This window comes from Chamaea fasciata, unplaced genomic scaffold, assembly GCF_029207755.1.
Source record: "Chamaea fasciata isolate MVZ Bird 193981 ecotype frontalis unplaced genomic scaffold, bChaFas1.0.hap1 SCAF_12, whole genome shotgun sequence".
In the NCBI taxonomy this organism is placed as follows: domain Eukaryota; kingdom Metazoa; phylum Chordata; class Aves; order Passeriformes; family Sylviidae; genus Chamaea; species Chamaea fasciata.
Window position 1 is genome coordinate 22,030,542 of NW_027094097.1, and position 12,826 is coordinate 22,043,367.

At 51.0% G+C, this 12,826-nt stretch overlaps 1 protein-coding gene across 1 annotated transcript in view; it reads left to right on the top strand.

The window, feature by feature from the left end:
- LOC136296110 (hydrocephalus-inducing protein homolog) overlaps positions 1-12,826 on the top strand; it is a 94,818-nt gene that overhangs the window by 33,929 nt on the left and 48,063 nt on the right. The window contains 8 exon segments of the mRNA XM_066194942.1: positions 754-875; positions 2,178-2,382; positions 4,095-4,287; positions 5,554-5,653; positions 6,896-7,014; positions 8,193-8,416; positions 10,325-10,392; positions 12,448-12,680. Coding sequence (XP_066051039.1) covers positions 754-875; positions 2,178-2,382; positions 4,095-4,287; positions 5,554-5,653; positions 6,896-7,014; positions 8,193-8,416; positions 10,325-10,392; positions 12,448-12,680 — 1,264 coding nt within the window.

A 12,826-nucleotide genomic window follows, 5' to 3' on the forward strand; every position in this document is an offset into this window, starting at 1 on the left:
CTGCACTGCTGGTAAATACACAAAACCCTCCTGTTCTGCCTCCTCGATGTGCTCCTGCTAATGGTGCTTCATATGGCTGGGATTGGATCCTTCAGATTGTAAATGGCATCCTCCGTTTGGGTCTTGTTTCCATGTCACTGTATTGCTCTAATCTGCATTTGCACTCTTTCAGAGTTTTGATTGCTCCTTTTTGTAGAGCAGCTTTCATTGAAATGCTGACAAAATGTGCTAATTCAGGATCTTTTCAAGGTAAAATAAACCAAAGAGCCACGCTGCAAATTCAACAGTAGTTATTCCGTGGTCTTCAAGAGAAAGTTCCTTCTCCCTGTCTGATTCCTAGGCTGTAATCTCACAAGAGAGATAGTGCCCTAACATTTGCATCTCTTGAGAGGAAGTTTATAGGTAGCAGGAAATGAGAAATTCCTGAGGCAGTCAGCGTCAAGTTATGCATGCAGATAGCTCTTAACTCTCTCTGTGCTTTTCACAAACCATTCTCTGATGGGATTGCTGGCAGTCAGAAGGCTGGATGCAGAGTATGGGGGAGATTAGGTCGTTTTATCCCACAGGATCTTCTGAGGGCTGGATCTCCTCAGAAGTGGGTCAGTAGCTGTTTCTGATCCTGGCTGTTCTGTCTGTCTTGGCTGTAGTTTGTTTGCTCCCTGCTTGCCCAAGTGAGCTGAAGTGACCTGCACTGCAGAAAGAATGTCATGGCCAGAATTCCCCCCAAGTCCTGATCCTCTCTTTGTGTTGCAGTCCTTTCTCCGTGGTTCCAGCCGAAGGAATTCTGGGCCCTGGTCACACCATGCAGGTGACAGTGGGATTTCACCCGCTGACGTGCGGTGACCATTTCGGGTCCCTGGTGGCGCGCTGCACAGGTGAGTGCTGGGCAACGCATGGGACACAGGACAGTTCTCCACCATCACTCCCTGTTCATCCCCCTCAATTCCCTCTAGATGTACCTCCTCTGTTCCAGCTCTGCCCCAAAGAAAACTGAAATAGCTGGTGTTTAAATGGTTGAAAAAGTGGATCCCCTCTAACAGGGCTGAGATTTTTGGAATTCTGTTTTGCTGGGTGTTGCAGAGTGGAGGAAGGAGGAACCCTGATTCTCCACTACTGTGTGGCTATGCCTGGGTGAAGTTTTATTTTACTCCTGGGCAGTGCTGTATGTGAGCTGCGAGGTCTCCATCAGACTCTCTCCAATGCAGTGTATTTCTTGCACACCTCTGTCCTGTATGCCGCTTCTCCACTGGCTTGTCACAGACCCTTTTACTATGTTGCCCTCTACACATCCATGCAGTTTTTGCCTAATAACATCTTCAGGCCCTCAAGTTCCTGTATGGTGACAAATCAAGACAAATTTTTCCTCGTCCCCATTTCCCAGGCCGTTCATGCTGTTGCAAACCTCTCACATCTCCCATTTGATTTCTAGACTGAGGAATCCCATTCAGACTTCATATAGAAGCTGCTCTGTACTTATTAATCTTTCCTTGTCCTTTTGTATTTAACCTGAAATGCTCCATCTTGGTTTTTGAGATCAGGACAATATGAAATATTTCAAGACTGATGGGGCTGTGGGTTTGGACAGGAAGATGACGATGATGATGATTTTTATGGTGTTCATTTTGTAGTGGTTTGTCATATTGCAAAGCCAGGCTGGTTGTGTTTCCTCTCCTGTGTCCCCTCCTGCTGTGGGCTGTCACTTCACCTGTTCCTCTGGGTCTCCTTTTTCTGCCCACATGCCCCCAGGCGTATTTGCTTGTCAGCAACAAGGGATCCAAGGGATCAGGAGGGGCAGGAGTCTCGTGGGATGCGCAGGGGAGACCTCGGCAAGCCAGGATTGACCAGGGCTCCTCAGTGTCACCTGAAGGACTTTGATGCAGAAATCCCAGTGGTCTGAGTGGGTCACCTGAGCACATCTGACAAATCCCACTGTACATACTGTCACCTTGGGGCCAAATCTCTACAAACACCTTGGAAATAAGGTGGTTAAGGAGGTGCCCAGGACATCCTCACGCAGTACACACAGAGCTGTCAGGACGTGATAAATGTACTGATCCATGGAACTGCTAATACATTTAAAAGCTATGACACTTTCTTCCGTGACCTGTGGTTTGCTTTGTTCCTTGTGCTTCCATCAGCAACTGAGCTAGCTGAGCAAAGACTCTGCTTTGTTCCAGGTGAAGAAAGTTTCTTCACATTCCTTCGCGCAGAAGCTGCAGATGTCAACATTGGATTGAGCACATATTCCATGAAGGTTGAGAAGACTTTCATCACCACATCAAGCCACACAAGCATGTTCATCAGAAACAGGAGTAACATCACAGCCCACTTCCAGTGGAAGATGTTTCCTACTGAGGAAGCCGACAATGAAGAGAAGAGGAGGTTGGTTTGAAAGATACGTTTCAGTGAGATACATGGCCCAAGACTGAAACTAATGCATGGCCTCAGGGGGGTGTTGGTGATTTTGAATGGTTTAGGCCAAGTAAACCATCCCTGGCATTAGGGTGTGTGTCCCTGGGCTGCAGGAGCTCAGCACAGCATTCCAGTTCCATTTATACTCCAACCAAGGATGGCATTTTGGGAAGGAAAGGTTGATTGCAATGACTGGATTTCCTCAAGTTCTAATTGGGCTTTTGCCTCCCTAATCTTCTTCCTACATGACCTGGCAACATCCTTAAACGTTTCCTGAGTTGCCAGCCCCTCTTTGCAAAGGCAATACGCCCTCTTTTTTCCCCTTAGTTCCTTCCAAATCTCCTTGCCCATCCAGGCTCGTTGTCTTCCCTGTCAGCTCATCTTTCAGCACACAGGGACAGTCTGTTCCTGTGCCTTCAAGACTTCTTTCTTGAAGTATGTCCATCCTTCCTGTACCCCTTTGTTTGTAAAGGCTGCTCCCCAAGGTCCTCTCCAAAACAATCTCTTGAACAGGCCGAAGGCTGCCTTCCAGAAGACCAGAGTGGAAGTTTTGTTGATGCCCCTCCTTGTTTCACTGAATGTTGAAAACTCTGTTATTTCACAGTCACTGTACCCCCAGACAGTGGTGAACAGATGAAGTTCTTTTAGTTCTTAGGGAATCTCCTGGTGATATCCAGTACCTGGATCCCAGGGAGGCAGCAGGCTTCCCTGTGGAACGGATCCGCTCGATATACAGGGCCCTCATTTCCCCTTAGAAGGGATTCACTTACTACCACTACCCTTCTTTTCTTCGTAATACTTTTTTCCAATTACATTTATTTTCATGCCAGTTTGTGTCCTAGCCTGTCACCAGGACATTTTGTTTTTCCTTACCTCCTGTCTTAGGGATGGTGTTAGCTCTAAGGCCTACTCTCCTGCTGTCAGAGATGCTTTTGAGATCTCAGAGCAGAGAGGACTTTTTTTTATGAGAGGAGCTAGTGCAGGATCCTTTCCCTCTCTGGCCATTCTACTACCATGCACTGGGATGGGACCCAAAAAGCTCTGGATCCTGAAAAGATGATCTCTCCAGGAGTTTGCTGTCTGTCTCCTGCACCAAGAAGTCCCTTCCCCTCTCACAGCCTCTGTTTTCATGCATATAAAACCTTGGATGTCACTGAAGGGATGCGGTGCCTGAATTCATCAATTTCCTTTGGAAGTGCTCTGGGATGCTCTTGTGAAAGGCAGAGTAGGGAACAGGGCAGGTCCAAAATGGAAGAAACAAAGAGCGATGCTGGTAACACGTAACCACAACCCAGCTTCGTCTCCCTTTCCCAGGGAAGTCCTGCAGTGGGTGCTCCGTGATCTTTATCTGCTTCCCCCGAGCAGCTCAGTGGTAGGAAAAGCCAGCTGAGGTGGCTGGTGGATTCTCCCTCAGTTTTGGCAGAGGCTTTGAGGCAGGAGATTCTCTTGAGGGATGCTGGCTTTCCAAAGCTCTCCTGAGCTTGCAAGTGTGGAGTAAAGCTACCTGCTGAGCTTGTGCACAACAAGTTATCTTCTGATCCGATTGGGACCCTCGTGGCTTGGGGTCAGCCCTTGCTGGGGAGCTGCCGCTCCTCCCCAAGTGCTTTGCTCTCCCGCACTTCCGCTTCTCTCTGCAAATATATTAAATGACCTGCTGGCTTTGTCTCTCCCTGCGGCTGCAGGCAGTGTGATTTGCTGGAGCCACCACCAAAGGTCTGGATGGAAGACTTCATGGAGGAGAAAAAAATAAAGAAGGTGAAGGGCTTTTGTGAAAATCGCACCTCCCTCCTGAGCCAAAAGGTCCAGGAGGAGAAGGCAAAGGTGCAAGAAGACCCCCTGCTGTTCTCCAATGACTTTTTTTTCATTGAGCCAATGGTAAGTGATAGCTGAGAACCTCATTTTCCTCCTCTTCCTTCTCTTCCTTCTCTTTCTCCTCGTCCTCCTCCTCTTCCTTCTCCTCCTTCTCTTTCTCCTCGTCCTCCTCCTCTTCCTTCTCCTCCTTCTCCTCCTTCTCCTCCTTCTCCTCCTCCTCCTCTTCCTCCTCCTCTTCCTCCTCCTCTTCCTTCTCCTCCTCCTCCTCCTCTTCCTCCTCCAGCCCACCCTACCCCCGCCCCTTCCCCCGGGTGCGGTCACTCAGCAGGTCCTCAGCTGGCTCGGTGTGCTCAGAGGGAGGACATGGAGTTTCTGGTGCGGCTGCAGAGCTAACTGCTGAAAGTATTTCTGCCCTGCAGGCTCAAGGCAGGGCTGGGAGCCTGACAAAGCTGAGCTCTGCTGCCAGGGCTCGAGCTCAGGGCACTCCGTGTCCTTGAAGTGTCCACAGGGAGCAGTTTTTGTAGGTAGGGGCTCCCCCGACACGTGCTGCTGCGTGGGGTTCAGCGGAGGGTGTTGGAGCAGTGCCAGTTCACGGATTGACCTGAAGCATGCAAGGGTTCGCTGGGAAAAGGAGGCCAAATTCAGCCCAAGGTTAATCGTAGAAATGCCTGTCCCTTCCTCTAACCACGACTCGCACTGTTTGTGAGTCTCCCAGTGTCATCTGTGAGCCTGGACACAAGGGTGGGAGGTTATAATGGGCATTTTGAGTTCTCTTGCACACGGGGACAGTAAACCTTTTCTTTTTCTGTTTATGCAAGCAAACGCCCATGTCCTCCCATCAGCCAGAGCCCTGATTCTGAGTATTGGCATTGTGAGAGATGATGAATGCCTGGTGTCTGCACAGTGCAAAATCCCTTCTCATCCTGGAGTAAATCCTAGAATAATCCCAACCTCTGCTTTCTTTGAAAAAAGGTTAAACTAATATTTTTCTTTCCAAGGAAGGGGATCGTGTTCTTGGTTACTCCTATGGCCCGTCTAAGGCCAAGAGCCACCAGTGCACAATGGCAGTTAGGTACCACTGTAGCTGACTGCAGCATGATGTGACCAGGAGCTTGTGTCAGAGCAGCAGGAACATTGTGGAGAGTGGGGGCTGATCAGCTGAGCATTGAGAGCGCCCAGTGGTGTGTTGAGCTGGGTTTAGAGTGTTTCCTTGGGCTCCTTATGTTGTTCACTCATCACTGATGCTCTGAAGAAAGGCTTAGAGGAGTGGTTGAAAACAAGAAGTGTGAAGTTTGAAGATAAATCTTTTTCTGTCTCTTTCTGTTTCAGGAGGGAGAGATTGGGCCACGTTGTTCGGCTGAAATCAAGGTGACCTTTAAACCCCTGGAAGCACTGGAGTATCAGAGTGTGGCCTACTGTGACATCTCAGGTACAGCTCCTTTCCCCTGCTTCTCTCACCCACAGTGAAGCCATGGAGCAAGCCTGAGCCCACTGGGCTCCCATGTAACTGCTGGGAAGAGTTCCTGGTCAGCAGGGCAGTGCTGGCACATCCCCAGTGTCCCTGCAGCTTCCAGGGAGTTTCCCATGCAAGGCCAGGGCTCGGAACACCTGTGTCTGGATTGCTGATCCCAGAACAACCCAGGCAGTGCAGGGAGATGTTTTCATGGCACGGCTTTGCCAGCATTTCCTCAAAGGCCAAGGAGCTGCAGAGCAGAACAGCTTTAGTGAACAAGCACTAAGCCCCTCTAGACCACTGGCCTCCAGGATGGGTCCATTTGACATGGATCCACCATCAGGCAGTCGCAGCTGAGTTAGAAATGTGCTCCCTGAGCCTGGATCACCTCCAGACACCACCAGGCCAGCGGAGGCGGAGCCCCGCTGAGCCCAGGGTGTTGGTAGAAGGACCACCCTTGGCCAGCACCTGCTTCTCTCCCTGTGTGGGAATTGTCACCTTGCAGCTCTCAGTCTGTGCAAACAGAACACAGTGCCGAGTGTCAGAAGTGGAGGACAGCAGTCCTGTGCTGCTGGGCCAGGTGGTTTGGCAGTTGTTGCCTGGCAGTTTGCCAGGTAGCAATTGCCAAAGTCTTCGTGAGCTTTGTGCCTTCAATGAATGGATTTCAAAGCTCCTCTAAGTGCATGGGGAGGAAACCCTAGAGTCATAGTATGTTAAGGATGGAACGGACCTCAAAGACTGTCTAGTGCCAAGGCCCCTGCCATGGGCAGGGACACCTCCCACTAGACCAGGTAGCTCCAAGCCCCATCCAGCCTGGCTTTGAACACTTTCAGGGCTGGAACCTCCACAACTCCCCTGGGGAACCTACTCCAGCGTCTCACCACCTCACAGTAAAAAAATTCTTCTCAATATCTAACCTAAATTTCCTTTCTTTCAATTTATACCTGTCACTCCTTGGCCTGTCGCTACAGGACACCAGAGATGTTTTAAACTCAGCAAACTGGTGGCTAAAATTGGAAACCAGCCCAAGGAATGGGTTAGAAATTGCAAGTCAGCCCCAGGGGATATCTCCTGAGGGAAGAGAAGGGTCCATATCTTCTGCTGCAGCATCAAGAGCTGGTTGCATGCAGCTCAGAATCAGGGTCTAGCATTGAGGCAGCCTGGAAAATCCAGTAGAACAGAGGGAATTATTGTACTGAAATGGACATCTCTCCCCAGGCCGTGAGAGCAGGCTGGCCCTGCACCTCAGAGGGGAAGGCCGCAGACCCTTGGTTGAACTCAGCTGTGATACCCTGAACCTTGGGGAAGTTTTTGTCAAAACCGCCCACACCCATGAGGTGAGCACCAGGGGTTGGGATGGATCCTGATGGCTCCTGAGGCAGCAGCAAGCCTGGTGGACCTGTGGAATTCCTGGCAACCTGGGCAGTTGTGAGCAGGGAATAGCTGATGTACTGGTCAAATCTGGGCGCGGGGGGGAAGGGGGTGTTCCAGAAAAATGTGTCTGTTGTTCATGAAGCCCCAGTCCCTTCTTTTGGGCAGCCTTCCATCGGGATCAGCTGGGAGGCTTCCTGCAAAACAACCCCTTTTGACCCAACGCTGGGTCAAAAAGCTGTTCAGAGGCTTTTGTGGCAGCACCAGACACAAGGCACCTTTGTACTGGGCTGTTCAGAAGCAGCTGGGACAAGCTGGCTACATTTGAGCTTCAGTCCACCGCAAACAATTTTTAGTCAAGTGTCTCCTGCTCATTCCTGGAAGTCACAGGAAAGCCATCCAGCCTCCTGGCTCAGTGCAGGCCCTTGCAAAGGGCTTGAGGATTCTTTCCCTTGCTGTCCAATCCCTCACCACACTTCAGGCTTGGTGCATCTCTGGCTCTACAAAGAGAAAAGTGTTCCTGGGAATAAAGCAAAAGATTTTTCTACCTATTTGCCTCCCCCCTGTTGGGGGTCAAGTTTGCAAAAAAAAAGAGAGAGCAACTGAAAGAGGCAGAAAACGAGGCACTACATCATGCCAGACACTTTCAGAAGTTTGGTTGTGGAAGGGAAAGACACGTTGAGTTTTCTTACCAAAAGATGGCGCTGTCTGTACATTTTGATGTTGATGCCTCCTTCTCAGTGTATTGTTTTCACGGTATGGGAAAAGGTAAATGCGTAGATACGGTACTGCTGGAGCTGTGCTGACTGGGGCAGCAGCAGCTCTGTGGTGATTCACTACGCAGCTGCAATCACCCCACGTTGCTCTCAGGGCCAGGTCTGAATGAGCTTGGTGCTACTGACCAGAGGTGGACTGCTCTGTGTCCGTGGGATAACCCCAGGGTGACTCCAGTTATGTGGAGTTATGTGAGCTTCGCATGAAAACCCAAAGGCAGAACTTGTCCTGTTGTATTTTTTTGACTTCTGCCGTCCAGCAGCACAAAGCATCTTCTGCCTTTTCTGGGTGTTAATTGCGCCATTAGAAAATGACTCCCAAGAAGGGAAGATTTCACGTGTACTTGCATTTTGTTTTCTTGCTGCTGCAGGTGAAACTGATGAACAAAGGAGTTCTTGATGCTCCCTTCACCTATATCCCTTCAAACACGGAAGTGGGCTGCTGCTTCAAGTTTGTACCCGAGGAGGGCCTCATTGCACCAGGTGGGATCCAGACTATTCAGATCTCCTTGGATGCCGCCGTGTTGGGGCGGTTTGAGGAACCATTCCAGTTCCGTGTGGCTGGATCTCCTACGCCTGTGATCCTGACCATCGAGTAAGGACTCTGGGAGCTTACTCTGGGTGGGCACATCTGTAGCTGTCTCTGGGACATCCCCCACCTACCTCATTTTGGGGCCGGGCAGAGAAAAAAGATGTTTCCTGAGGTCTTAATCTCTGCTCTGATCCTGGCATTGCCTTAGTGTGGGGGTGCCTGCTGCCCTGTGTGGTACCCGGGAGCTGGAATGACTCCTCCCTGCAGGGATGTCCCTCTGCCTTGGGCCATGGCAGGCAGTGGCATGGATCAGCTTTGGGCAGTAGCTGCTCTGGGATGTCCCCCCTGAGCACCCAGCAAGGCCCCCAGGGCTTTGGAGATGGGCCAGCCTGGGTGATTCTCCACCAGCAGCAGTGTTTTGAAAAACTTCTGTTAATAATCCATCCCAAACGGGCAGCAGCAGCCTCAGCTCACCTCTCATGGCCATGCATGGAGGCAGGCTGTGCTCCGAGCTCCTGTGCAGAGTGCTCTGCTACCTCCTTTCCACAGCCAGGAAAAGGCTGATGTGGGAGACAGGGAACTGTGCAGCAGGAACCGTCCCAAGGACATGGGCTTCATCCCATAATCCTGGCCCTGCAGAAGGGAGAAGGGGTGATGATGGGGGAGGCAGAGCTCAGTCCTCAGGACCACAGCAGCATGAGGGCTTGTCCCTGCTAGCCTGAGGCGTGTGCTGGTAGGATAACGTAGTGTAAGCAGGAAAGCTGATGCTGGCTGCTCTGGAGCTTTGGAGCTAGGCTGCTGCTGTTGGGAGGCACTGGATCAGGGCAATAAAGAAATGAAAGCAATCTGCAGTTGATTATACCAATAAGATAAGGGAGATGGATTAAAAAGAACATGAAACTTATTACTTAGCAGGAGAACAGTGTTGACTAGGTCTGCCCATAGTAGAGAAACAACTACACTGGCTTTGCTTTTGGAGAAAAAGTGCTGCTATTTTTATTTTGGAAATCAAGAGGGAACCTTTCACCATCAAATAATTGATTCTCCTCTGTCCTTCCCCAAACTGGTCATGCGTGGGATGTTATTCCATAAGCAGCTTTCTCCTTGAGCAAGAGAAGGTGTCTCTTGTTGAGATGTGTAGAGCGGAGCCAGGGACAATCCTGTGAACACAGTAGAAGACACAGTTCACTGGTCCTTGACTTTTAACCAAAAGGCAGGGTGCGCATTGATTGGCGTCAACCATGAAATAAACTCGTGTTGGGCAGCTTCAAGTGCTGCCTTCAGTGGATGTTGGTGACTTTTAGTGCCTGTCTGCTGAGTTCAAGGCCAGGGGAGGAGGTGTGGTAGATTCAGGACACCCATGTTTGGTTGTTTAAGCTATTGCTCCTGGCTGTGCCAGCTGGTGCACTAGTGACAAGCTGGTCCTTTCCTCTAGGATTCATCTGTCCACTGTGTAGAACTGTTAATGCTCTTTTTGGAGGATGTTTGGGGCTCCCCTGGCTTCATGTCTCAAAACTCTGTAATGATTGTGTGGGTCAAAATCTCCTGAGAAAGCTCCTCCATTGGAAGACCAGTTACAGCCAAGTAGCAAAGCAGGGAACCTGTGGCTGGAAAGGCTGGTTACAGAAGTTTGTGGGGACACCTTTATGTCCATCCCATTACAGATGGGGAAACTGAGGCACGGAGACAGGTCTGGGTGGGTGTTCAGGGTCCCTCATGGGACCACCGGCAACTTGGGGGCTTTTCCTGCCTGCCCTGCGTCCAAAGCCCCATCAGTGGCTGTGGGCTGCTGGCCTCTTGGCTTTAGCTGCCTCCTGTGCACATGGACACTGTGCTGAGCACATGGTGGTGTGTTGATTTGAAACCCACGATGCCCCTGACACCAGGTTTTATGCCCCCAAGCCACGACAGCTGGCGGCTTTGCAATTCCCTTTAACGCAGCCATTTCCTCCTGTGTCCCTGTCATCGCAGGGGGTGTGTCGTCGGGCCGACTTTACACTTCGACACCGATGAGCTCGACTTCGGTGACATCTCCTTTGGTGAGTGTTCCCTGCGCTGGGACACAGCGGGAGGGATCTGTGTGCTCCAAAATGGAGCACTTGAACGTAAAAGCATCCAGCACTGCTCATGTTCTGCCACAACAGCCTCTTCAGGGTGTGAACTGCAGGTGCCTCAGGTAGCATTTTGCCATTGTGGGATCAAATAGAACCAAGTATTTTCTGGTGTCTCCGTCCTCGTTTAAAAGACAGATTGTGCCAAGGAAGGTGGCAATCTTCATGGAATGGAATGATGACCCTCCTCTCTCCAAATTACTATACCTTTGAAATTACAGGGCTTCCAGGCAAAAATATGGAAAAGGAATAACAGTTCTTTACTAGAGTATATCAGGATAGCACAGACAACAATGCAATGCCAGAAGTTTCCAACCCGCCAAGTCCCGTTTTCCCCTTTGGTGTAGTTATGATCACAGGCTGGAGGAGCTGTGGGCTCTGGCAGGGCAGTGATTCCCTCCCAGCCGGCACGGGCAGGGAAGGAAGGAGGAAATCGCTGCTTTTGCAAACTACGGGCAGCAGGAGATCTGGGCACTGGCAATCGGGAGCAGGCAGAAGCGGGGAAGGCGGGCAGGTTCGATCACGGTGCTGAGCCCGGCGCCAAGCGCACGACGTCCCGCAGCAGCACGCTGCCGACCTTCCCGAGCCCCGCGCGGAAGGACGGGAAGGTCTGCCCCCTGCAAACCTCGGCTCCGACTTCACAACCGCCCGCGGCATCACGGCACAGCTCCCAAAGAGCCCCGGATGGAAAAGCCCACCCGCACAGCCGAGACCACCCCAAACCCCCTGTATCTCCCTTCCCGGACCAAGGCCAAAATTCACTACGAAACCTAAACTCGTAACAATGAAGTTGTTGAACGTTTTAAGAAAACGAATTGCCTTTCCTGAGCTGCTTCTTCCCCACCCTGCATCACCACTGAGGCACTTGTTAAGTTGCCTTTTGAATAAATGAAACAAGAAAGGCAACAGGTAGAAACGCATTCCTAAGGTCTCTTCAGCTGAAGGCAGCTGTTGTATCTTTGCTTCTGTTTAACTGTTGTTGACTGTTGTCTGCATGTGGTGACCTCAGTCTCATTTGAGGTTTTGACATCTGTGTTTGTCCCTTTTGTGCTTCTCTTGCCTCCCTGCTGGAGTCCCTGCTGGAGCCGGCAGTGATTACTGTTGATGGGCACAGAGAAGCTCTGGGCTGCGCCTGCAGTTGTTTTTTTCCCCCACCTGTGTTCAAATGACTCTTGGTGAGCAGGCCTGGGGAGAAGTCTCCTCCCCACAGAGCTGGCCAGCCAGTCCACTGCAGAGCGGGTTGTGGCTGGTGTCCGGGCTCTGCAGGACATCCCCACCATGCGTGGCACTATCTCTGGCTTTCCAATATGGAAAGCAAATCTCAGAGTTAAGGTGGGGTAAACCCTTGCAGGCAGCAGTCACAGTGAGTAGTATGGGTGCGATGTCCCTGCTTGTTGGGTCAAGGCTCGGGTTTGCCTCCAGCTGAGTGGGCTCTGAGCTGTCACATGCCCAGTCTGTTTGGCCCAAACCAAAAGACGCCTTAAGAATTCTGCAGAGAGAAACGGTGTTAGGGTGCTTTGCATCACGTTCTGGTTCCTGATTCCATCCTCACTTTGTTTTGCTGTAGCTTCTTCTCAATGACGACTCACTGTTTATATATCTTGAAAACGGTAGGAGTGTTGGCAGACTTAACAGGGAATTTTACAGTTTGAATTTTCAGAGGAAATGCTCGGTCTGGGTGCACAGTCATCAGGGAGAAATAACTGGTGCTGGTTTGGGGCAGGTGAGGGAGCTTCTCCCCATCAGAAAGAGAGAAGCTTGCAGTGTTGAGCAGGGCTAAGAGCAGGCATTTTCAAGGCTGCAGTCTGGAATCAGTGTTAAAGGGAACTAAGTGACGACTAATTCCTCTTGCAGCTTCTCAGTAATCTGTAGTTCAGATAATAAAGAGCCAAACTCCAATCACGCTTTCACCCTACCAGGGTATTCCCACCAGGAGTCACGACATAACTGGTGCCTAAACGGATATTTGTGTCCTTTTCCTAGGCTTTCCCTGCACCAAGACCTGTCGCCTCACTAACACCTCGCGGGTGCCCGTGACGTTCAAGCTCCGCGTGTCGGACGATGGCACTCAGCCTGCTGTTAGCAGCTTTGATCAAATACTCAGCGACAGTGACCCCTCCTGGAGGGAGGGAATTCATTTTTCTGTGAAGCCACGGGAGTTTACAATGAATCCCAGCGAGAGGACCCTCCAATCCCAGGAACACCAGGACATCGAGGTATGGGAAGAGTCCGGCCATACACACTTCAGCAGCGGGTCTGAAGCTTCACGGGAGTGTGGGAGGGCTTTAGCTCTGATGCCAGCTCTGATCATCGTGTGAGCGAGGATCTGCACTGGCGTGGGGCCTCTGTGAGCTGGGTTACT